The 27,866-nt window shown below is 39.8% G+C and overlaps 1 protein-coding gene across 1 annotated transcript in view; it reads right to left on the bottom strand.

Annotated features, from left to right (window-relative positions):
- Positions 1-14,714, bottom strand: part of atp2c1 (ATPase secretory pathway Ca2+ transporting 1) — a 111,817-nt gene extending 97,103 nt beyond the window's left edge. The window contains exon 1 of the mRNA XM_046045687.1: positions 14,580-14,714. Coding sequence (XP_045901643.1) covers positions 14,580-14,603 — 24 coding nt within the window. The 5' untranslated portion in view covers positions 14,604-14,714. The remainder of the gene's footprint in view (positions 1-14,579) is intronic.
- Between the last annotated feature and the right edge of the window lie 13,152 nt (positions 14,715-27,866).

Raw genomic sequence — 27,866 nt, 5'->3', positions numbered from 1 at the left:
AAAGGTGAGTCGAGCCAAAGGGCCTCCGCTCAGACTAGCTTGGTTTGAGGGCGTGGCTGACCCCGCCAGCCGCTTGGCAAGCTTTATGGCCCGTTTGCATTGTGACATCACAAGTAAAGGAAGTGAAGGGCTGGACTACAAACGAGCTGTTTTCAGTTCAGAGCAGAGCTTTCTGTGGGAGATGGGAACTCCCTTTGGGCTTTTTCACCCAGCAAACCTGTTACATGCACAAAAAAAGAGATATAACTCAATAAAGGAGAGGGGAAAAGCCAAAAAGCAGAATACCACCTCTTTAAAGATATGGTCAACCGACAGATAACTGATTTTTCTTTTAACCAATTTTTCAAGTAGAAATTTCAAACATTCCTCAGTTCCTGCTTCTTTGTGATGATTCATTCGTTTTTCCTTTCTTCGTTTATAGTAGTGCTGCTACAACTAATCGACGTAGTCGACAAAAATCGATTATTAAATTTGTTGCCAACAAATTTAGTAAAATCGATTCGTTTATGACGTCATCGGGCCGTAGCGACACCGTCAGCTTAACAGAGTAAAGTGATGGGAACAGTAATGTTAAAGTTGCTAAAACAACATCAGAGCTGCAGTAACACCTTCACACCCTAAAACCTCCAGAGTGTGGCAGCGTTTCACTCTTCACTCAGCCAGAAAGGTCGTGAACTGCAGCAAAGCTGAGCTCTCCTGGAAACACCGGAGCATCTGAAGAGGAGGCGCGTAACGTTGTTGCTCTGTGGATGAAGAAGACTTGTCTCGGCAAGCTAGTTAGCGAGCTAGCTTCACGTTAAAGCCGTGTTACTTCACGTTATGACCTGAAATGTTTTCTATACAGTTGGTCAGTTTGATAAGGGCGCTGAGAGTAACACATAATTATGATACACAATGGCCGCGTTCACATTCCAGACGTGCCCTGACTTTAGAGTCATAAACGATGCATCGCTCATGGCAACGTTCCCAGCTGGAGAACATGTTGCTACAGAGTGCTGAAGATTAGAGAACACCGGACAATTTCATCATACTTCTAAAGAAGAGAAAACAGTCTGTGCATGAGGCAGCAGGTAATCCGCTCCAAACTCCCTTAAAAAAAAATCACGGAGTTTTGTGAGTTGTTGAGTTTGGGGAAACTGTATTTGTTGTGAAACGCGGTCCAAGTTACAACAAAATCGTTATTATTGATCCCCTCTTGTAAATTTGCAAATGAAATGCATGACGTTGTTCCTTTCTTTGTATACAGTGTCAGTTTGTCCTGGGGTGTTGCAGTACTGGCATGAAAGCTGCTCCGTCACTAAACAGCAGATCAGCTGCTCATCAGGACGTGATTTCAGTGGAACTTTCTGTTGCTGCAGCAGAAACGTTCATTAAAAAATTTGCATTTATAAAAGCAGTATGTATTTTATTGTCCTGTTAATTGGCACATGCCTAAACCAACCTCAGGTTTAATTTAAAGGCTACTAGCTAAATGAGAGGCATTGTGTCATTTTGCTATTCATAATCCGAATAGTCGATTATTCTTCAATAATCGATAGATTGTTAGTTGCAGTCCTAGTTTATAAGTTAACTAAATAAGCAACGTGAAAACGACACCGTGGGTGAGCGATCGAGAAAGTATCCAACTTCTTAAATGTGAATATTTTATGATTTCTTTCCTCCTCTATGACAGTAAACTGAATATATTTGGGTTTGTGGACAAAACAAGACATTTGACGATGTCACCTTGAGCTTTGGGAAACACTGATCGACATTTTCCACCATTTTACAGACAAAACAACTAATCGATTAATTGAGGAAAAAATATATGAACATGTTAATTGACAATGAAAATAATTGTTAGTTGCCTGGACTATTCACAGTTCGAAGTTGGATCACAGCCTCTAAGAGTGTCCCAGAACTTGCAGACATATCAGTCCGGGTTTCCCTCCACCTCTGTGCTAACGTCAGAAGAATTATATTATGTATAAGACACGCCTTTGGTATGAGAGACCATCAACCACCAATGTGTCCCTGAGCAAGACAGTTGTTAGTATTAGTACTTTTACTTAAGTAAAAGGATCTGAATACTTCATCCAGCACTGGTTAAATCCAAATGCAGTCGGTTTCTTTTATCCTGTTAATCATCTAGGAGATTTATCTACTGACCCTCTGACGAGCTCTTATCTAAGAAACCTGCTGTTCCAAAGTCCTTAAAATGACATAATCTAAATACTTCACAAAAACTGAATCGACTAAAAGGAAGAACCCCACCTCTGTTCAATAAAGCACACAGTATGCTAATTAAATGTCTTGCTGTTTACCAAACTTTTTAAGCTTCGGACCAATTAAAACCAAGCAAATGCAAACCTCAGAATCACAGATTATAGATCTATTATTTTCTGTCCCCACACAAGACTGCTTAATTAGGACTATCTGCCTGAGGAAACCGTTTCTGTTAATTTTTGTAAATGTTTATTCACCACCTCCATGTTTGAAGAACTTTTTCTGCAGGGCTACAGTCATGGTACCATAACATTCAGTGTTTCCCACAGGATTTTAAGAGACTATGGTGGGTGGGCCTTGAACCCTCTCACCGGGGGTCCGGGGGACAAATGTACAAAGAAAACTTTGTACATTTTAAAGTTAAATGCTTGGTACGCTTGCAAACAATGTTGTGCTCTAATAAACTATTTGATCATAAAGCCATTGTAGAGCTATAAATGGTGATCTAACAGCAACAAAAGTCAACAAAATGTAATGTTTTCCCAAAAACCCTGAATCAAAGAATAGAAGACAGAATTTCCATACATTTTATTGTTGTTTTTTTACTTTTATTGGACACATGTAATATGTTTTATACTTTCTGTGATTATAATCCAATTAATCTTATTTCCATTCTGTATAGAAACCTTATTTTGACTGGACATTTTGTGTATCCTCGCGCTAAATTCATTAAGTTCAACCGGAGTCCGAACTTGATAAATAATGTTATATGTCTTTATAAAGACAGATATACAGATATAAAAGTGTTGCAGGATGAGAGTCCTACCTGAAGAGAGGCTGTGAAGTCTTCATGTTACACAATATGAGAACCACATACAACATTATTTATCAAACTGGGTCAGACTGGATGAATTTAGAGTGAGAATCCACATGTGATAACATCTGGTTTTCAAAATATACAGGATGGAAATAAGATTAATTGGATTATATAACTTATTCTATTTTCAATTCTTTGATTTAGGGTTGCTGGAAAAAACATTAAATAAATTTGTTGAGTCTTGTTGCCATGTTATCACTACTTATAGCCATACAATGAGTTTATCATCAAATAGTTTACTAGAGCACAACATTGTCTACAAGAGTGCAAAGTTATTTATAGAATTCTTAATTTTGCACCAAATTAATGCGTTTAACTTAAAAATTTACAAAATCTCTGGGTTGGCCCCGCAAGAGGGTCCGTGGCCCATCCACCATAGTCCCCTAAAATTTTGTGGGAAACACTGAATTCTTTATTAATTTTGTATATGGATTTTTGCTGCTTCAACAGTCACATTACTCAAAATATGTATTTTTGAATGCATTATGCATTTGATTGTCTTTATTGTTTATTAGCACATGCCCTAAACAACCTCAAGCTAAATTTAAAAGCTGATAGCTAAATAAGAAGCATTGTATAATTTTGGATAAAAAAAAAAAAAATAAAAATAAAAAAAATCAATTGTTCGTTTCAATGATTGACAGATTAGATTAATCAACTATCAAAATAGTCGTTAGTTACAGCTGTAGGCTTCTAATAATTATATGATTACATTGATGCATATTCTATTAAACAAAACAAAGATTCAGGATTACATTAAATACAAGCCACTGTGTTAATTTACACAGATAAACAGCAAGTTGTTTGAAGTCAAAACAAATCTTACATCAGCGCTGGTTTCCATTTTTAGTTCATGGTCCTCCTGCAGTGCAGCTGATGTGCGTTCCTGCAGTTTTCTGTAGAGTCCCAATATTTGTTCTTACTGAAGCAAGTAACGTGACCTGGTGAAGCTCTGTTTGAGGCTGAGAACATCAAATACTGACATACTGACTATCCTGCTCACAAAATATTATTTACACGTGTAGATCTCCTCCTGTGTTTGAAAAGAAACTGTACTTTAAGAAATCCCCTCTCACACTTTAACAAGACATTATTTTATGTATTATTTTGTTTATTTTACTTCCTAATGATCACGTTCCCCAGCTGTCTAAACTGTTGCATTCAATAAAAAAAGCTGATAGTAAAAAATTTGAACTTCATTTCCCTTCATTTCCTCGCAAACACTATGGCAGAGTCTGTCCAGACGGTGAAAAGCTACAGAACGTATTTGGGAGACCTCCAGTTTTAGGAAATTTTAAATTACTTCAGTCTAATTTATCACATTTCACAGGATCATCATGTTTGCATTATTTGAGGCTGTACGTTATGTTATTTTAGACAAAATGTGTATATTGAGATTTACACCAATCCGCCAGAACTTTATGACCAGTGACAGGTGAAGTGAATAACACTGAACACTGTGAGTTCTTATTTAATGATAACATTAGTCTCGTAATATTACAACTTTCACTGGACCTGTCAGAGAACACAGATCTGTGGGAGAGATTAAGAATGCGCAGAAACTTTTGAACATGAGCAGAAAACCTGCTGAAACACAGGAGCTATTAAAGTCCAGGAGTTTCTAAATGAATTAATTTCTCAATGAGGTGAAAAGGAGCCGCAAACAAAGACACTAAGAGGAGGGAAGTCTACATCATGACTGAGCAGGAATGATATTAAATGAGAAAAGTTGATGAAGCAAATCATCTGTTTAATGCTCAAAATATTCTTATAATTCAGCCTTGAAGATTTCTTATAAATAGTGTTAAAATCTCATGTCATCTCGTGAGCTAAGTGTCTCATTACGTCCCAAGTCAGTACCTATCAAATGTGGTCCAAAAAAGGAAAAGCATTGAACCGGCGACAGGGTCATGGCTCATTGAAGAAGTTGGTTCTGATAGAAAGGTGTCAGGACACAGGGCTGACACTGTGGAGTCCAGGCCTCAACTGATCAGGGACACAGTAAGAGCTAAATTGTGACCAGCAGGTGGTCATAATGTAATGGCTGACCAGTGTATCATTCAATTCTAATTTATGCAGCGTAAACTAATATTAGAGATTAACAAGTTATAGCAGTTATAAGCCACGGTCAGTTTCGCTCAGTTGAACTAAACATGCCATCTTGGTAACGCCTCCGGGTTGTTATTTTAGGCTAACAAGACCAAGCCCCTATCTATATAGATGGGAGGGGGCTGTAACTGCACCTTCACTGGACATAAAACTTGTGTGTATAAAATCACCGGTAAAATCAAAATAAGTTTGATGACTTTGCCCTAAAATAAGGTTCAAAAAGCGTTTTTCAACACAACAGTTATACTAAACACATCTATAATAATTAGGGGTCGACCAATAATCAGTCTGGCCGATTATCGGCGCAGATATTCGGCATTTTTCCAATAATCTGCATTGGTCATTTCAAAAACAGATAGGCGATATAATCAATTAATTAAAAAATGCGCTCCTTTGGCTCTGATGCAGCCGCTTCTCTCAGTCTGTTCTCACCATTCTGTGTGTATTATAGCAACCAAAGCGTCTCAGCCAAAAAAATGCTGCGCCTTCTAAACGCACCCTAGTGCTCCCAGCTAAGCGTTTTCAGAAGAGCAGGTGGCGTTTTCAGCTGGTAAAAAACGCTTTGGTGGACACGGGCCCTCACTCAGTATTTTGATGTCAGGAATATAATTTAACATGTTCCATTTGTTTCCAGTGAGAAACTAATTACATATTGTTACATTGCTGCTGTAAACTTTACTTTTGCTGCTGCTCTGAAAACAGTTACTTAAAATAAAATATTTAATTTGATAACTGTTCTGAATTTATATTTTAAATAACATTTTTAAAGGCAATTATTTAGTAATGAAAAACCAATAAGAGTATGGATAAAGAATATAGTATCAAAATATAGTAGCAATAAATGTATCAAAATCCTAACAATATAAAACAAATACAATATAAATGGCAGCAGGTAAAGACAAAGTTTATGATAATTTATCATTCATAGTTAACAAGTCTCTTGGATGGATCTCTAATTCATTTAATTTTCTATTTTAAAGATTAAACATGACAATTAACTTTATTCTTGTTATTTTCAACAAAGTTTTGTGTGTGAGTGTGTGTTATTCAAAATTTTAAACCAAGATTAAAAATGTTACAAAAAATGTATATCGGTTCCACATATCGGTCTAATTGGTTACTAATAATCGTATCGGGATTATCATCAACATCATCATCATAATATTGTTGTTATTGTTATCATCCTCCTGCATCTTAGGTTAATTAGTTTAACTTGCTGGCATGATCACTCAAACATGTTTGGACCAAAATAGTCACGTGACACTAAAATAAGACAATAAAATAAGTTTATGGTGTAATAATTACAAAATATAGGCTTACAGCTTGCCCTAACTTTAAACAGTGTTTCCCACATGTACTTTACTTGGAGCACCCTGGTACATTACCAGCTGAAAAGTATAATTGGCGACTCATTTTAGCATTTTGCAGCGTATTACGTTACGTAAGACTCAGGGGCAGTGAACGCACCACTGCAGATGTCATTTGGCACCAAGTTGGTTCCGATCCACACGTGGCGCACCTGCTGTTGTGAAAACAGAATCGCGGGTGAATTTATTAGACGCGACGACTTTATAAAATGTACTGCTGATGGAGACGGTGAGCAGGGCAGAGACAGGAAGAGGCGGGGCCAGCAGGTGTGTTTGCAGTGAGAGACCACAGATGAAGGTGTGAGAGAGTGGGGAAAAGAGAAGGGGAGAGAAAGGAAGCAAATTCAAGTAAACACTAAAATAAGGTGGAGAATGAAGTAGAATTAAAATGATGAAATAATGACATAACCTACTAGAAATACGTAACACACCGCCGCTGTCTTAATGAGAGGGCGTGGACGTTTGTGTCGCCATCTCAGCTTCGGTTTCAGAACCATTTACCAAATGCGTTGATGATTAACCTGTCTACAAATCTGATAACACACACAGCGATCTTCCTGTCTTGTTTATAGTAGGAGGTTTGGAAGAAGGGTCCAGAAGGATTGCAGGGAAGCGCTGAGTGGAGGTTACCAGACAGACGACAACGGCAAACGGGCTAACGGGGCCGCTGTGTAGGCCATCCATCAGCGTGACCCCGACACAGACACGAGCAGCAGTGTGTGAAAGAGAAACTGAGAGGATGCTGCTGTCCACAAAACAGGTTACAGTGAGGAGGGAGGGAGTCTGTTTAACACAGCCACCTTCACACCGCTCAGACCTTCTCCTCCTCTTCCCTTTAGCAGGTACACAACAAGAGCAAACACACCACTCGGCCCAGAGCTCAGTTTCAGGATTAAATGACACTTTTTCCTATGCAATTCATCTCCTGCACTCCGCCTCAGATCCTGGTTGTAGTCTTATTATTCAGGATAAGCTGCTTATAGGTGTTCTTGTGTCCCACTCATCAGGAATAAACATCATGTCAGCGTGGAAACAGAGCTGGCACACACCCATAGAACCTACAGTTATCGCTTTATACTGATCTCTTATAGTGTTTGTCACCGTCCAGCTGAGGGACACATAGGGCTGGGCAATAAAACAATAATGATAATTATCGCAATATAATTTTCCTCAATAATATAATAAATGTTCAATATATAGTCAAATCCCATCCATCCATCGGAAGCCACTTATCCTGCGTACAGGGTCGAGGGGATCGTCAATAAATATTTAGTTTAATTAATATGAATAACAAACGAATTGGCTATTAATTAAAATTTTCTATTAATGTATTTATTTTGTTGAGGAAAAGGGACTGAAAAAAAATTTAGTTATCATGTTTGTTGAAAAAGATTGTCACAATAGTTTTGATTGTTCTACCTCAGATTTGATGAAGTGTCACATTCTGAGCATAACAATCTGGTTTCTTCAGTTTTCACTCAGAAATCAGCCTTTAAACTTGAAAGAAATATTGATTTGACATATATCATGATAATTATCGATATCGAATTTATGTCACACACATAAAACCAGTATTATAATAACTACAAGGCCAACAGCCCTGCCTTCTATGATGTGCAAATCTGCAAACACAACCGCTGGATACATCTGGATGTATTTACAAAACTATTTAGCATTACAGTGTCTCAAATCATCGGGGTGCCTGAAGCCTCATTATTACAAATGACCAATCTTGAAATGTGAAAAATATTTTGTGTATCCGCCCCATGATTCAGATCCGCTTCACTCAGCCCCACGCTACAGCCATCCACCAAGTCTTCTGAAAACCGAGTGAGTGGCTTTTTCCGTAACCCTACAGTCAGTAGTAACCACACGGCTTCTTCAGACTTTTGTTGATGGCTTTGACCTCCACGGTGATGTTGAGTTGTTGTTTTTTTTTTTTTTTTCAGGGGATTAGTCAAGTCAAGTTTATAAATGTCAAAACACAACACAAAGGGCCCATTACAAGCTATCAAACAGAGCGATGGCAATCAAGCAAGTGCAACTTTTGACATCGTGAACCAAAGCATACGTCTAAGCAGCTTGGAGAAATACACTGGTATGCAAGTGACGGTGCTTTAATGGTATCACTTATCATATAGAACTAGGGATGGAAATTAACACCCGTCACCTGCCAAATGCGGGTGGATTTTCCGTTTGGCGGCCAAATGTTGGAAGGCTAGCCGCCACATTGGTGGGTAAATATAATCGCAATATAATTTCTATTTGATGGTAATGTTTTTAAGTATGCTTTGCACCTGCCTCGGAGTTCTCTTCTCCCCACACTCTGACACACTCCCCGGCTTGCCCCGCCTCTCTCATAGTCCATTAATCTGTCAGGTATTTTCCCAATTAATAAGTTAGTTGTTTGGTCTAAAATGTTGATCCGTGTTTCCCAAAGCCCGAGATCAAATGTCTTGTTCTGTCCACAACACAAAAGATGACAGTTTGCTTTCACAGAGAAAAGAAACCAGAAAATATTCACATAAAGTGGAATCAGAGAATTTTGAATTGTTCAATCTGATTAATCGATTATCAAAATAGCTGGGAATTACTTTAATACTTGTCAACTAAGTGATCTTTGCAGCTCTAATTTTAACCGATACTGACCATTAAAATATGCCGGGACCGGTCCTGATACCAATCTCCAGGGCCCAGTTGTTCAAAAGGTTTAATCTGAATCAGAATGATCACATCTGAGATGGTTTTTCAAACAACTAATTTGGATCACAATAACAACAGCCAGCGTGGAGTCACTTTACATCAGACCCCTCATCTGACCCACAGCTAACAAATAAAATAAAATTGTTCTTAAAATCCACCCTGAATCCAGCCTTCTGCTGGGATCAGGATAATCCTGACTTTTTGGATCAGATGTATCCCAACCCTTCTAGAAACCTTTGAACAGCACATACTGAAGGTCCGATCCAGATCAAAACCAAGACTGGATTTTTTCCAAAAAATTCAAAATTTGATCCAATCCGATCAGATTATTTCTGAACAACTGGGCCCAGGACAACTATTCTGTTTCTGGTTTGGCTGCCTTTACATGAAATGCATGCTGGGTAACACACAGACACACACACACACACACACACACACAATAAAAACGAGCGGAACGAGAACATTTCTGGGCATTAGAAGCAGTACTGAGGTGGTTTACAGGAAGCACACAGACTGAGAAAGGCCCTGCATCTGGTCCCTGGTAGTTCTGATGAAGTGTATTATTGTAAAGAGGAGCAGAGTCATCATGCTGACCGCTCACCCTCTCTGCTGCTTGCTGGGTAAATATCACAGCTGGGTGGTCGGTCGGTCCGAGACGTGAAGGGGATCTGTTCTTCCTCGCGACAGAAAAACTTGTCTGCTTCATTAAACAGGAAACGGGCCGTCTTTTTCACGGCCTCACAGCGCTCACGTCAGGTTGTTTTCACTGATTTCATGCAGATTAAATATAAAGAAACAGTCTTCAACAAGGGGAAAGACACGGAGTCAGATTTATCTTTAAAAAGAATAAATAAATTAAAAAAAAAAAAAAAAGAAAGGTATTTTAAACGTAGGGCAGCTCACTTATCACTTCAGGGAGCTTACCCCTGGAAAAACCAGTCAGACACCAAAGCCCCTACATGCATGCAGTCATGTGTCTTGTTTGAAAGCTGGTGTACATTTTTAGGTCGAAACTGCAACCTAATTCAAATGTCCACACTGACTCAGGAGCTCTAGTCTGCAAAGTCAACAAGCAGCTGCATGAAAAGTTAAAAATAAAAAACATAAACCTGCAGAATTTTTCAAAATCAGAAAGAGCTTCATTGCCAAGTAGTATTTTACACGTACGAGGTATTTGCTGTGGTGATTAGGTGCTGGACATAAACATACAGCTGATATAAATAGATTTAAAAAACATTTAAATATAGAATAAACAGTTATGCAAGTTATTTACACGTGCATTACTCCGGATTTGTGTTGCGCAAACATATTACAGGTGGAGAGGACATGTATTCATCTAAATGTATGAATATAAAATTGACAAAATATAAAAGAATAATAAGGAACATGTGCAACATGGCAGTGATTTTATGTCGACAACAGTCCCTCTGTCTGCGTGGTGAGGGAGCTGAAGGAATATTCTGGGTGTTTTACTGTTTGAACAAACTGCTGAAGTCACGCTGATGCTCAGACGCCGACTGAAATCTGAGACCGCTTTACAGCAGTCACATGTTCTGAAAGCTGTTTGGCAAATCTGGCCATAACTATAGTTTGACACAGCATTGTCTCGCCGCCTTGACTTCTGATCAACCTGATCAGTGTTTTCATTTCCAGAGACTTCTGCGTTTTAGATTAAAAACATCCTGCTGATAAAATACCAGGATCCACTCAACTTCAAAGAGAACATTAAAGGTGGCAGCTTATCATTTGCTGACAGACACTTGCACATGAAGATAAGGTCAATAGGTGTGTTTGAGACGTGAGCTGCCGGCGACTGCAGGGGTGGGGTACAAAAACCAGTGGTGGACAGAAACTTAGTACATCTACTCAAGTACTGTACTTAAGCACAAATTTGAGGTATTTGTACTTTACATGACTATTTTCCTTTCATGCCACTTTCTCCTTTTACTCCATCTCAGAGGGTGATATTGTACTTTTTATTTATCTGACAGCTTCAGTTACTTTACAAATAAAGATTTTTTTTTACACACAACACACATGGAGTTAAAAAATATGATTATGATGTTATACAAGTACAGCTAGCACATTTTCTGACTGAGAAATATAATTGGCAACTATTTTAAATATCATTCAAGTCATTTTTCATGTAAAACCACTTGATGTGAAGATTTGCTACTTTTCCTTCTGATGATTTTAATATATTTTGAATAATTTTGAGGTTTGGACTGACAGAACAAGCATTGTGAAGGTATCACTTTGGGCTCTGGGTAACTGTGACAACAAAATGTTATGTTTTGTTATAAATTAAACTCCCCAACAGTTTAAACAGCTAGTACATTTGTGGATTGACAGAAAGTCAATTTTCCATGTATGGCTCTCTAATGTGAAGATTTGCTGGTTTTCCTTGCAATTATTTGCATGTTGTGTTAATAATGTTGAGGTTTGGACTTTTGGTCAGACAAAACAAGCATGAGGAAGGTGTCACAATCAATCAATCGATTAATAGAGAAAATATTGAGCAGATTAATTCATAATAAAAAGTATTAGTTGCTGTCATAATTGCCAACAAAATTTTATGAATAAATGTTTGATATGTATATTTCAGGCTGAAGTAGCTTTAAAAGACTAACTCGTTTAAAGTGGAAAAAAATATTAATTTATGATATTTTTACAGCAGGACCTTGAGTGTGAGTTTTTCTTAAAATGTGGCACCGCAAAAAAAAAACAACGATGCACCAAAATCAATGTTGCGGCCAATCATCGAGTTACGTAAACATATTGACATTTAAAGGGTTAAAATCCCAAAAATACAATTGATACATGATACGTATATTTCAGGCTGAAGTAGCTTAAAAAGACTGGATTATTTAAAGTGTGAAAAAAATATTAATTTATAATATTTTTACAGCAGTTTTTGGGAAGAAGGAATTTTTTGTCACTAGGGACAAATGGGTTAGGATTTCTAAGGAACTCTTAAGGGTTAAAGCCAAAACAGGTTCAGCAGCATTTTCAAACTTCTCCATTTTAGGTCTTCGGATTCGCCGTTTCAGTCTTGACAAGAGGAGGAAATGTAGCAAAAGGTCTGAGTTTTAAAACGAAAACATAGTCGTGTGGATGGAGCCTAAGAATGTGAAAACGGCCCCCCTTGTACCATCACTGCAGGACTACAACAGGACTGAGGGTTTGTAGTTCAACAGACTAATTAAAGGTGAGAAACGACCAGCTGATCACCTCACTAAAGTCAGCATTTTTATTATTTATACAATCGAAGCGTATAAACGTCACAGTTCTTAACCAGGACATCTATTATTCGAATCAAGATGCTGTTGTAGTCGGCGCGTTCCTGTTCGTAGGCTTACTTCATGTCAGATGGTTTCTCTCTTTCATGTGGACCCGGATTGGTGGCGTCTCACTTTCACACCTTTGTCATCCGTTACTTGATCCAAATACCAAGTGTCCTGCTTCAGAGAAAAGGCCACCGCACTGCAGGCCAGAGGAAACATAAGTAGACTATACCGCTTTTCCAGTGTGTCAGAGTATGATTTTATATAAGTTATTCAAAGGTGCTTTCTTTACCATCTCATCTTGAGCACATTTTACAATTCTATTGTATTTTATCATCTCTACTACAAACATAAATTTTATTTAAAAAGAGTGCTTTGCTAGATATTCAAAGACCCTTTATGTGACAAATTAAGGCGTGGAAAAATAAAACCTAAGACTTCAAACAGCAGAGATTGGCAAAGAAGAGCATATTTATCTTTGTGTCATGTCATGATTTTTAGAATGTATTTTTTTTCCCCCCAGTGGTGGACAGTGACTAAGTACATTTACTCAAGTACTGTACTTAAGCACAAATTTGAGGTATTTGTACTTTACATGACTATTTTCCTTTCATGCCACTTTCTCCTTTTACTCCATCTCAGAGGGTGATATTGTACTTTTTATTTATCTGACAGCTTCAGTTACTTTACAAATAAAGATTTTTTACACACAACACACATGGAGTTAAAAAAATATGATGTATACAAGTACAGCTAGTACATTTGTTGATTGACAGAAATATAACTGGCAACTATTTTGATGATCATTTAAGTCATTTTTCATGTAAAAACATCTGATGTGAAAATTTGCAGCTTTTCCTTCTGATGATTTTAATATATTTTTAATCATTTTGAGGTTTGGACTGACCGAACAAGCATTGTGAAGGTGTTACTTTGGGTTCTGGGTAACTGTGACAACATTTCTCACTATTTTCAGAAATATTTACAATCGATTCACAGAGGAAATAATCAGCAGATTAATCCATAATGGAAATAATCATTAATTGCAGTCTGATAAACAGTTCAACCTCAATAACTACAGTAAAATCCTGCTTTTACATTAACATATGAGTAGTAATAATCTAATGATATAATATAGCACAACAGTCACAAGGCATTTTTCATTCTGCATTGAGTAATTTTAATACTTGAAGTACATTAATCCTGATTATACTTACATACTTTTACTTAAGTAACATTTTCAATGTAGTACTTTTACTTGTAACAGTATTTAAACAGTGAGGCATTAGTACTTTTACTTCATCCACCACTGATTACGTTATTTTTACATTGCACTGTAACTGCATGAAAGAAGCTACATGCAAACACAAACAACACACACACACACACACGGGAAGAAAACAATCAGCTAAATCAAATTCACCTGCAGTCAATGAACTGATTTGAACTATTTAGACAAACTTATTGATCTTGTATGAAGCCCCACTGATAATCTATAACCTTCACACTCACGGCATCATTTTAAACCCCTCACTTCACCACCTGCAGCATCACACACACACACACACACACACACACACACAAAAACACGTTAATGTTCATGTTAGCCACAGTTAGCTTCAGCTAGCTCCCTGGCTAACACAGGTTCAAACATCGACACACAACAACAAGGATGAAGCAGTGGAAGTGATGGCTGAACATTTTAACAACAACAAACAACAGCACGCACAGCTGCCCGCCGACATGTCAACAAACAAACATACAAACAGCAATGTCAGTCACGGACGGACAAGCTAACGTTAGCGTCCGTCTTGCTACAACCGGTGACAGCAGCAGGCTAACAGCGGCTCACAGGAGCTCCACTCCGGGAGGTAAACTAACCCAACACAGCCGCCGCCGAGCTCCCGCCGCCGCGGCTCGTCTAACTCCGGAGCTTTCGGTGTTTACATACATGTCTGTTAGGTGAGCAGCGGGGTGGATTATGTATCTTAACCAGTCCTCATTCTGGAGGAAGTCAATAATTGTTAAACTTACCAGCAGCTCCCGTTTCTTCGGCATCTTCCGTGAAGTCCCACCGCGGAGCGTTTTTCCCTGACAGAACGGTCCACCATGTAAAGCCTCACTGGCGGCGGGGAGAAGGCGCTTCCGGTGACACTTTCACAATAAAAGCAGGCGGGCGGGCCTCCTTACTCTCCTCCCTGTCTCCTCATTCTCTCCTCCTCCTCTTTCCCCTCCCTCTCTCCTCCTCTCCTTCTCTCCTTCTCTTCTCTTCATTTCTCTCTCCTTTTTCGTCTTGTCATCTTTTTCTTCATTCCGAGTCCCTTCTTCTTCTTCAGAGATTTATTGGCGGTTGTAAAGACCAACTTTGAGGTGCATTACTGCCACCAGCTGGACTGGAGTGTGGAAAAAGAGATTATTCATGAAAAAATAAATAAAACAAAAACAAAAAAACCTCCTTCTTGTTTGTCTTATTTTTTGTGTGTTCTTCTTCTTCAGTGTTTTTTGGAAGTAGTAAAAACCCAACTTAGAGTTACAGTAACCCACCAGGCCTAAAAAAACAACTTTGAGGTTCATTACTGTCACCAACTGTGGCAAGTTCAATCTCAAAACGTTTTGTACCGGTTTGAAACATTTTCGGATTGAACGACATGTTTTCCTGCAACGTTGCGCAACGTTCTGCTTCGAGGTATGTTTTCTGTCGTTTGGTGGGCGTGTCTCAGGTGTTACCCAATCAGCTGCGACAAGTTCGTAAACACAACGGTGTTAAGAAGGCAGGGAAATGCAGTGCGCTTGCGTACAAAACAGGGTGTTCAGGGAACCACCGTTTCCGTTGAAAAAAACGTTTTGCTCCGTTTTGTCGGCGCTGAAAACAACAAAAAATATAGATTTGTAGCCAAATCAGTTTCCTTCTTTGTTATTCGTTCTTCTTCTTCAGTGTGTATTGGTTGTAAAAACTAACTTAGATGTGCATTACTGCCACCAACTGAACTGCAGTGTAGAACAAGAAATTATGCATCATAAATAAAAAAATACAAAACAAAAAAATCTAGATTTTTTAGCTAAATCAGTCTTCTTCTTTGTCTTCTTTTTTTCTGTGTTGTTTTTCTTCAGTGTTTTTTAACAGTTGTAATAACAACTTAGATGTGCATTACCGTGACCAACTGGACTGGAGTGTAGAACAAGAAATTATGCATTACAAGTAAAAAATGAAAAAATACAAAACAAAACAAACACTAGATTTTTAGCAAATTCAGTCTCCTTCTTCTTTGTCTTCTTCTGTGTTGTTCTTCAGTGTTGGCGGTTGTAAAAACCAAGTTAGAGGTGCATTACGGCGACCAGTGGTGGACGAAGTTCTGAAAATCTGTCAGATGCAAAAACAGTGTTATTTGTCTCCTTCTCCTCCACTGCATGGCCAGTAATACTGCCAACAGCTCTGTGGTATATACCGACACATGGTCAGAGACTCCTTTCTTAATATATGACTCATTTACTGGAATATGTACTGCTGGTCCTGCGCACCCTGTATCCGGATCTTTGAAGCCAAACAGTCTGTAAAATGTAGAACAAAATAGTTCTGGACTTTGCGCCATACTGGAAGTTGCTCTGATTTGTCCTTCAGTCCCTGCTGTATGCTGAGGTGTACACTTGGCATGGGGAAGAATGGGAGGGATGGATGAAACTGAAAACTGCAGGGCTGAACTGTAGTTGACGTAGTCCTATTACGCTTTCTGCCTTTGCATCGCCAATCCACCCAAACCTTGTGAATCAATTGTCTCACCATGTTCCCAGCACTCTGTTAAAAGACCGAATGAGTATCACATTGCCCCTGGAGAGTAACCCAGTACGCCAGCCTTAACTTCACTCTTCTGATCCTTAAAAGCAGTTCTCCAGTTTCCACCTGCACCACCTGAGTTTGTAGTACACCTAACGTTTTGAGAAAAGGCCACGTCGCTGCAGGTAAACATGACACCAGTTTCAGTGTGTCAGATTAATCAGGGTCAGAATCAGGGCTGGTACCTGTCAGGTGGATCTCAGTTTCACAACTTATTTTTAGCCTGTTACTTGATCTAAATACTGGATAACCTGCAGGCCCATTGAGGAAACATAAGTAGGCTACACAACAGTGTCAGAGGACTGATGTGTTGCTGACATGTGAGCCACACACCCACTGTGAGAATGTGTTGGTCAGAGACAGATCTCATGAGTGCCCAGACGTCCCCCTCCTCCCCTAATAAAGTACACTGACGACCTTTTTTACATCTGTTCTTAACTTTATTCAAATTGACACTCCTTCTGAGCTCTTGGTCAAACCAAATCTCAAGAAATAGAACATCCAGAGAGGAAGAAAAGAGCTGTCTGATTGGCTCAGTGGTGGACAGTAACTAAGTACATTTAATAAAGTACAAATTAGAGATATTTGTACTTTGCTTGAGTACTTTCTTTTCATCCCACTTTCTACTTCTGCTCCACCACATCTCAGAGGGAGATATTGTACTTTTTACTTAACCACATTTATCTGACAGCTTCAGTTACTTTACAAAGACATAATTTTACACACAAAACATATAAAGAGTTAAAAAAAAGTTCTGTTATAAATCAAAATACCCAATAGGTTATGAAACTGGATCAATAAGTTTACTGATATAATTTAATCGGCAACTATTTTGATGTTCGTTTTTCAAACTCTGTTGTATCAGGAACCCCTGACAAACATAACCATACAAACAGTACTTTTTAAAAAAAGCAGGTACTTTTGTACATTGACTCAAGAAATTTGAATTGAAGACTTCTACTTTTAGTGGAGTAATATTTAGCAAGGGGTATCTGTACTTTTACTCAGGTACAGGATTTGTGTACTTTGTCCACCACTGGATTGGCTGTAACATCTGCCACACAGCAAAAACAAAAAACCCTGCCATTCCAATGGCCATCTATGCTGAACGCCGTCCTGTACCTCAGCTCCAAATGCAGAGTCAATTTTAAATTTTTCAACCATGTGTATTCCCACTCTATCGTAAACAACAATTCAGGCTGACATCTGGAGAACGTGACTGTAGTTCATTGCTACATCTGAAAACACGACTGCCACATATACTGACAAAAGCTAGTATTGTAAAAGTGTGAGAGGGGTTTCCTTAAACACAATAAATTTTTAAATGCTGCAAAAACAGGAGAGGAGATCTACGATGTGTGTAAATAGGCCTAACATTTTGCCAGCAGAATATTCACTATTTAATGTTCTCAGTCTCAATCAGAGCTTCATCATGTGACATGCTTCAGTAAGAACAAACATTTCTGGGACTCTACAGAAAGATGAACATTTAACATCCGTTACTCTGCAAGAGGAGCCTTAACCATACATGAAAACAATACTTTATGTTGTATTTGATTTAAAACAACCTGTACTTTACTTGAGTATTTTCTTTTCATAACATTTTCTACTTCTACTCCAAAACATCTCAAAGGAAGATATTGTACTTTTACTTCACTACATTTATCTGACAAATTTATATACTCAATACTTTACAAATGAATGCATAAAACATATTAAGAGTTTATAAAAATGTGATGTTTTGTTATAAATTAAACTTCCCAACAGTTTATACAAGTACAGCTGACAGGATCAGTTGGTTGACAGAAAACTTAAGTCATTTTAAAAACATTTCAAGGTTCCAGCTTCACAAATGTGAAGATTTGCTGCTTTTCCATTTATTTATTTTAATAATTTGTACGTTTGTTGAGCTTTGTGAATGTGTCACTTTTTTCCCAATGACTTGAACTTAATACGTTCTTTCCAGATGTTGTCATACGCATATACTGAAGAAGACAACTCACTTCTTCCCTGCTGGTCTGTGCATTCCTCCTGTCTGATATGGAGACAAACAAGTTTGATATGGAGACAAACAAGTTTTATTTACTGGGATTTGTAACCTCTCTGTGACCATTCATCCATGATTTTAAACATTTCAACATGTCTGTAGCTAGAAGTACCTGAGGAGTCTTTTCCTGGTTTTTGGTACGGGCACTATTTTAGGATCTTGAAACATCAGGGGCTCAGCCCAGCAATCTTTACATTTTCACCTGTTTAATCCCCACCTCTGACACAACTTTAATCCACTCAAAACAGATCTCACAACAACTTAGGGTTGGACAATTTGGCCCAAACTGTCATCACGATAAAAAGCTCAATATCTTTTGATATCAGTAATGATCACGATAATTATCAAATCATATTTCCTTTCAAGTTAAAAGGCTGATTTTTGCTCCTGAGTGAAAGTTGAAGAAACCTGATGGTTAATTGTAGCTTAAACTCTTCTTTATGGTCAGAACAAACACTTGAGGCCAAACAGTGGATCAATTCACAAATCTAGAACATTCAAAACAATTATGATAAAATCTTTGTCAACAAATATGCACGAGTTCAATTAAATAAAAGCTTTTTTCAGTCCTTTTTCCAAAAAACAAAATAAACATCTCAATAAAAAAAAAAGTCCTACTTCTTGAATATTTATATTGTTATTGAAATAAAAATATATTGCGATAATTATTGTTATTGTAAATGTGAAAGGCTATATACATCTATTGTTATCAGCATTATTATTATTGCTACTACTACATCTAATAACAATAATAAAACACTTAAGGTCTTGCATTTTGAAGAATTTTGCACCAATTTATGGTGGAAATGTTTTCTATTGATGTTAAAGGGAAATATAAAATTCAGGTTACAGGTGACATTCAAAACTTACACCTCTAACAGAATGTAATGCAGTAAGGTTCTCCGCCATTCTGTGTTGCTTTCAGATCTGCTTCTCCTGCTACTTTTCTCACGTGATATCATCCCTGCTGTGTCAGCACACATTCAGGTGTGACTGATTGAAGAAACCTCTTTAAATGTACATCTTGCACCTTTTCGCGTCAATAATAAATTATTCTAATTAATTTATAAACCCCTGGACTTTAATAGCTCCTGTGTTTCAGCAGTTTTCTGCTTATGTTTACAACTTCCTGCACAATGAGAATCTCTCCCACATATCTGTGTTCTCTGACATTTGGAGAATGAAGTTGTAATATTATGAAAATATATAGCTATATAGTTTTGAGCCGCACACTACAAATCATGTTTTTAATATCTTAGAAATGTATGAAAAATACGATCTATGTTGACTTTTAATGACACTGAGAGCATTTTACACACCTTAATCTCATCACGCCTGAATTACTGAATCACCCTTTTTAGTTTTTTAGGATGAAAACTAAAAGGGACAGTTCGCAGTCAGGACCCCAAGGATCTGGAACAGCCTGCATGAGGAAATCAGGGTGGCTGAGTAAGTGAAGTCCTTTAAGTCCTTTCTTAAAATATCCTTTTATAAAAGAGCATTTTCTGATTTTACTTGAATTTTTTTTCTTTTAACTGTATTTTAACTCCCTATAAATGTTTGCTTGAAATAACAAATGTTGTTTTCATGGATGTTCAACAGGATAATTCTCTCGAGTTAATGAAACTTGGTTTTCCCAAGATATTTACATACTTACGAAAACAATAATGAATTATTATTATTAATGTGATAGGTCGCAGATAAAGCTGTAGCCTTGCTAACTTCTTGGATGATGCACACTAACGTATATATTATCTATAACAGCAAGACATAAAGCTATTTCAGACTGTGTCAGGACTTGATTGAAGAGACGTGTGAGACGTGGTGATCAATATTCCCCTGCTCCTCTGACATTGCTACACCAAATGATGCAATCATTAAAAATACCAGACTATCGTTTTGTTTTCTCAAGATGTTAAATTTATTATCTTGGGAAAACAAAGTTTCGTTATCCCAGTAACAACATTTGTTATTTCAAGAAACTGCCATAAATAAATTGAGATCTCGAGAAAACAAATTAAATTAACTTGTTATCCTGGGAAAACGGAGTAATTAAAATGTATGGCCTCTTAGGGCTTCCGTAGTTACTTGTGTTATGTGTGTTTTATTTTCTGCCCTTCTGTGAATTCACTTTGTGACACGGATTTTGAAAAATACTCTATAATTATTATTATTATTATTATTATTATTATTATTACTAATATTATAAACTAAACTCAGTGCATCCCTGTGACACTTCCCCTGACCAACTCGCTGTCATTAGACAACTTTCTTGTCATGTGTTTATTCTGATCCATTTCTCAATACTTTAGCACTCCTAGCCTCCCTGATATCTTTACTTCTAGTTAGTTGTGTGTTGGATTCCAGTCACCGCAAGAAGAAGCCCCGTCTTGGTGCAAGTTTACCTTGTAATCCTCTCTCCTCCTCTTTATACAGCTTCTCTCCTGTCATCCAATGTGTTCTTCAGCCTCTCTTTAGGGAATGTAGCCTACCTTATTTATAAGAGTGGGGTGGGGAGTGGTGGCAGGGTGGCTGAGGTGTAACTTCATTTTGTTTTGTCATCTTAACCCTCCCTAAATATTCTTCCCTGAGCCTCCTTGTGTGAATCGGGGAAAATGCATGACCCTCCCTTTGACGATAAATAACGGAGATTGTATTATATTCACACCAACAGTGAGTTTTGGAGAAAATACAAAGCAAAGGGTGACCTTTTCCAATTATTAGGCCTCTGTTTAATAGCAAACCTCTGCTCTGTAGAGCAATTTATCCATTTGGGCTGCTGTAGAAACATGGCAGCAAAACATGGCGACTTCCATGTTAGAGGACCCACGGTGTATGTAGATAGAAATCGCTCAGTCTAAGGTAATAAAAACATAACGGTTAACCCTCTCATGAATGAGTTATTAAAAACATTATCTAGATTTCTTTAAGATTCTTTTTATCTCAAAATTGGGCTAAAATACAAACCATTTACATTTAATCAAAAAAAATTTTTTATTTTTAAATTATTTTACTGTGGACAACGTGCAATAAAGGAGTAAAATGCCACACCTGACAAAATGGAATATTATGTTTTTTATATCATGTATTTATTTAAGCAAAATAGTTGTAAACAATAAAACACATACAGGAAAATCACTCATGGTGGTATTTATAACTGCAGTTACATGTATGTGGAAACCCAGTAGCATGTCTTTATCCTTATCTAACTTCATGTTGAATCATCTCAGTTTTAACATAACATCCAATACATAACAGATAAGAAGTTCTAGTTAAAACGAATTTCTTTACAGTATGTGAGTACAATAAATATTTTTATTTCTTGTAAAGGCCACAAAGCATTCAAAAGTTGCCATGTAATGCTGTAATATGCACTTTTGCATTGTTATTTATCTTCATATATTTGTCAAATGTCTGTTTTACATTTGATCACATCTTTGTAAAATTAGAATAGATAAACTAGCATATTACAGAAATCAAACTTAATGTAATCTTACTCCACTGCTGCATGACGTCCACATACATGGACCTTTGACTCTAAATTTTAATGTATAAAACATAAACCTGTTAATAATACTTGCACATATTACTATTTTTTTTTTTTTATCTTGATTGACCTCCTTGAATAAAAGTTTTTCACAGAGAGGCCTGAGGCATTTAGCACATTGCCATCACTATTGGCCATCTTGTATTGATGAGGTCATCAAGCAATAAATATTTGGAAAACAAGAGAGTAACCACGGTTACAGTGTTGCTATCAATCACAGCGACCACTGTGCCGTCCCATTTCTGTCACTAGATCCTCCTAAATATTACACACTGACCTTTAAGCAACATCCAAATCCTACTTACAGACAATTGTAACACAAGCTGTGTGTGAAGGTCAGCAAAATATGGGTGCATGACAGCCACTAACAAAATTAACAGCTAAGCCAACACATCACAGCGCACACAGCCAACATTAGCGACAACAACAATTAACGTTTACACAAATACATGTCACATACACAGTATTAAATATTATTTTAAAGAATATAATATGGCCTGAAGGTGTGGGTGTCTTCATGTTCACTGTGACCACGTACAGCATGGCCGTTGTGCAATTTTATTTAACCTTTTTTTTAACCTGATAATCTCGCTGATATTTAAAACCTATTCAAGAGAGACCTGGCCAAAACTGCATCATATTGACAGAGTACAGTTACAGATATGGACACCAGACACACCCGCAACACCCAAAGGACATTTAACAAAGACTCTTTGAAAACACAAATAAGCAGTACAACTTTAAGACCACTTAAAAGTGCAATTTGCACACAGGTTTAAAGGACGTTTTTCTTTTTAAAGCATCAACAACAATAGCATCTAGAGGTTTAGGTAGGTGTATTGTGGGAGAGACCACATTTAAAACACCTGTTAAAAGGTCAAATAAATACAAATTATAAGTGCTTACAAATAATTTGACGTCTCACCCCCATTAAAAACAGTCTCTTGCTTTTATTTCTCCTCACTATAGGCTAACTATAACACTTTACCATAACTTCCATCTCCTCTAGCTCGCTTCCTGATTGGTCACTTCCCTCCGCTATCTCCCGTCCACTCACAGTCCAGTTGTCCCAGAAATAATCCATTAATTTCATTTCAATTTGATTAATTCAATTTAGTAAGTAAGTAGTCTATTACTTGTCTTACTTACTTACTTACTTTACAATTCCTGTGCTTTTTTTATTTTCCAAACACAAATAAAAATAAGGAATAAAAATTATAGATTCTGTTAGAGGGATCTTGAACCCATGGTCTAACATAATTAATGATTTCTACTGATGTTAAGTTAGAAATGCAAAATCAAATGTAATGTCAATGTAAAATGTACATAGTTACATACATACATAGGCTGCATATCCTTCCACAGTCTGTATTACTTTTTCCATTAGTGAGCACGTGGGAACAGGAGCTGTGAGATCAAAACGTTTTAAAATGTTTCTACGCTTTTAATTTGAAGGCTAACGCGTCTATCTTCCGGTTATGTTCCGGCACACTTCACACGGCTCGCGCGTGCTGTCGGCACCAGAAAGTTCCTGCGGAGGATCAAAACAAAGATCGTGTCGTGAAGATGACGTACTCTGCCTGAAACGTGACAACGTCCGGTCCGCTAAAACGAAAATACCGTTTATCTGTTTTTTGTTTCAAAACGAAAAACCAAATAACCGTTTTTGGTGTCAGAATCAAAAAACGAAAAACCAATTAAAAACGGCCCGTTTTTCGTTTTTGGCGATTTATTTTATTGTTATTTAACGTTTATTGCTTTGAGCTTGTGTAGTTAATAAAACTGCCCCAAACCTGATATTTAAATTTTGATGTTTCATAAATCACCTTTCCAGTTGAAACGCATGTCTCTCTTGTAAAGAAATGCTCTGTAAAAATAATAAATCCCATGGGGTAAAATTATATCATGGATCTGTTGAAGTAGCACAGAATTAATTTATAAAAATGTATTACATATTTATAATCTGCCTGAGCTCCTTCTCCTTATGTGCAATGACCGTTTTATGATGTGAAGACTATTGGATCTGAACGCTCGACATGATCCTACAAATATTGTAGATTTTGAACTAAATCTACATCTGTCTACTGCAGAGGCTCTAACCACAGCCTGGAGTAGGAACTAGTATAAATTACTATTGGTATAATATTACCATAACATTATTTACAGTAGGTTTTAGTCTTCACTAACCCACTGTGCTTGTAAATAATTTATGGGCATATGTGAGTGAAAGAGTTGCACTGCAGAGCCCTGCTTCACTGTACTATTGTACATAAAAGCCTACTGTATATAATGTGTATTAAGACATAAGTTGACATCATCCTTATTTACAAAAACGGTGCCACAATTACAAGGTGTGGTTACCATAAATCATGATGTAAATATCTGAAAGTGACAACAGGGCCCTTTTTATGGTGCTGGAGGCAGGAGTGGTGTTCTGCTTTGTCCTGACAGTCCAGCATTAATTTGAAGAGAGTGACGGTAGGTGATGGGACCATCTTTGCTACTATCATCAGTCCTTAAACCCTGCACAGGCTCACATCCTCCAGTTCTTGGGGAAAATCTGGGAGGTCCTGAGATGAGTACCAGGGAGAAAAACTAAATGACTCAACTTCACTTTTATTGTACTTTACACAAGTACGAACAGTTCAGAGCACGGGCTTTCTCTGGTGGTTCATCAAACAGAATTAAACTCAAAAAGGCATTAAAAGATCTGAAAGACCAGAGCTAGAGATCATTTTTGACTCTCAGTAATGTGCACCAGGTTTCACACATAGGTATGTCTACATAACTTATGAGAACGTCTCGGGTTACGTATGTAACTCTTGTTCCCCAAGAAGGGGAACGAGACACTGCGTCGGTGACGACACTATGGGAACGCCTCTGGGCGTGGCAGGGCTGAAACATAATGAAACTACTCCAATCCTATTGGCGTTGCTAGAACGTGTGTGACGGCCTTACTGGTGGCGTATATAAGCACGCTGGCACACAGGACACATTAGCCCTTTTCTATGAAGCAAGCCACTCCAGGCGGGGTGAGGTGTGGCGGACCGATGCAGTGTCTCGTTCTCCTTCTCGGGAACAAGGGTTACATACGTAACCCGAGACGGAACTCGAACTGCGTCGGTGACGACACTATGGGAACGAGAATACCCACTTAGGCCGCGCCGAAACCCCGCCTGCCACCAGCGTGCAGTACCTGACGGCATGACTAGGAGGAGAGCACACGGGTGCCGGGTGCAGAAGGAAGGTCCAGACTGTAGAATCGGATGAAGGTGTGAGGGGTGGCCCAGCCAGCCGCATCACACAAATCCTGGAGCGACGCCCCTGCGAGGAGGGCCCTGGAAGCCGCCATGCCTCGAGTAGAGTGCGCCCTTAAGGCCATAGGTGTAGGTAACCCGCGCACCTGATAGGCCAGGGAAATGGTCAGAACAATCCTGTTGCTGATCGTGTGTTTGGAAGCGGAGAGCCCAGCCTTTGGGGACCCGAAACACACCAGCAACTGGTCTGCTTTCCTCCACCGGGAAGACCTCAGAGTGTAAATACTGACAGGGCAGAGCAGATGAAGTCTCCCGTCCTCCGCCGTCACATGAGGTGGGGGATGAAATGCCTGCAGCACCGTGGACCCTGCCAACCTGGTTCGGAGCTTAGGGACATAACCCGGACAGGGGTGTAGGATGGCTCTGACCCTCCCCGGGGCAAACTCCAGGCATTGTGGAGACACCGAAAGTGCCTGGAGATCCCCCACCCTCCTCAGAGAGGTGATAGCGAGGAGAAAGGCCATCTTAAGGGTCAGGTGCTTGGCCTCAGCCGACTCCAGGGGTTCGAAGGGGGCCTCAGCCAGTGCTTCGAGAACCACCGCCAGGTCCCAGGTGGGAAGCCTGGACCGAGTCACGGGTCTCATCCTCCGGGCTCCACGGAGGAAGCGCACGACCGGTGGAAGCCTCCCCAGAGGCCCATCCCTCAGAGGGGTGTGGAACGCCGCCACGGCAGCCACATATACCTTGAGTGTGGATGAGGAAAGGCCAGCAGAGAAACGGTCCTGGAGGAACTCCAGTACCATAGTCACTGGGCAGGTGACTGGGTCCACCGCTCGTTCTCTGCACCAGGCGGCAAACACATTCCACTTTAGGCCATACATCCTTCTCGTGGATGGGGCTCTGGAGCTGAGCAGCGTCTCGACTGTTCCTGCCGTGAGGCCCGCCTCCAGGAACTGGGCCCCCTCAGGGGCCAGACCCACAGTTTCCATAGGGCGGGGCAAGGATGAAAGACCTGGCCCTGCGTCTGAGACAGCAGATCCTTCTTCAGAGGGACCTGCCATGGCGGGCAAAATTAAGTCCGAGAACCACACTCGGGCCGGCCAAAACGGGGCTACTAGCAGTAGGCTGACACCGTCCTGACGGACCCGCTCCAGAACCTCCGGAAGCAGAGCGACTGGGGGAAAAGCATACAGCCACAGCCTCGGCCACGTCTGTACCATGGCATCCAGCCCTAGCGGGGCTGGGGACGAGAGGGAGAACCACAGAGGATAGTGCGTCGTCTCTTGAGACGCAAACAAGTCCACGTCTATGGGGCCGAACTCTTCGCACAATCTCCATTCCCCGGGCCTCAGCCCCTGTCTCGACAGCAGGTCTGCTCCTTGATTCTGGGTCCCAGGGATGTACATCGCTCTGAGGGACAGCAGTCTCTGCTGGGACCACAGGAGGATCCGATTCGCAAGCTTGCATAATGGGCGCGAGCGCAGACCCCCCTGGTGATTCAAATAGGCCACCACCGCCGCGTTGTCGGTCCTGACAAGGAAATGGCGACCGCGGAGAGCGGGCAGAAAACTCCTCAGAGCTCTGAAAACCACTAACATTTCTAGGCAATTTATGTGCCAAGAGAAATGATGCTCCTGCCAGGAGCCTCTCGCGAAGCGGCCGTCCATGACCACGCGAAGCGGCCGTCCATGACCACGCCCCATCCCGTCTGTCGAAATAATTGTCCGGTGACATGACGCTCCCAACACGGGCCCTTGGGACAGGAACCAAGGTTTCTTCCATGCTGATAGGGAACGAAGGCACCTGCTCGTAATCCGTATCAGACGGAACGGATTTCCCCTCTGGGAGAATCCCTTGGATTTCAACCACCACTGCAGGGCTCTCATGTGCAGCAGGCCAGACGGGATTACGCTGGACGCTAAGGCCATGAGACCCAACATTCTCTGAAAGTTTTTCACAGTGATGGAGCGGCCTAGCTTTATCCTGGTTACTGAGGACACAATGGACCCGACGCGTGCAGGCGACAGGTGGGCCCGCATCGTCATTGAGTTCCACACCACCCCTAGGAACGTAGTCTGTTCTTCTTCGTGTTGAGCCGCAGCCCCAAACGCCGAAGGTGGGCGAGGACGACATCTCGATGTTGATGTTGGGTCATTGATATAGTTCAGTATGCGGATGCCCTGGAGCCTCATCGGGGTGAGTTGTGAGAGTTGTGGGCGAGAGCGGCGCCTCGAAACCCGAGTATGCTGAGGGGGAGCACGAGAGGCGACACTCTTCCTCTGGGTCTGGCGGTAGGAGCTGGATGACGGCTGGGCCCTCTCATGTCTCTCCACAGCCGTAGCCATCCTGACCCCCGAACGACGAGGGAGATATTGCCGGAACACCTCTCCTTGCGTCCTGGCATGCTGAAACCTCAGTCAACCGCCTCGCCAAACAGGCCAGAAGTCGCGATCGGTGCGTTGAGGAGAAAGGTCTTCTCTTTATCCTGGATTGGTTGAGCCATAGGTGCCCTTCCGTGGCTGCTCCCGAGTCTATGTCCTTCAGCATATCGGTCTGGTATGCCTGCAAAACCGCCATTGTGTGCAGGCTTGCACCAGCCCGGCCTGCCGCCATGTAAGCTTTGCCCACCAAAGCAGAT

Source organism: Micropterus dolomieu, linkage group LG03 (genome assembly GCF_021292245.1).
Source record: "Micropterus dolomieu isolate WLL.071019.BEF.003 ecotype Adirondacks linkage group LG03, ASM2129224v1, whole genome shotgun sequence".
NCBI lineage: Eukaryota > Metazoa > Chordata > Actinopteri > Centrarchiformes > Centrarchidae > Micropterus > Micropterus dolomieu.
Note: the sequence above shows the minus strand (reverse complement) of the source record. Positions and strands in the feature narration are given on the sequence as shown.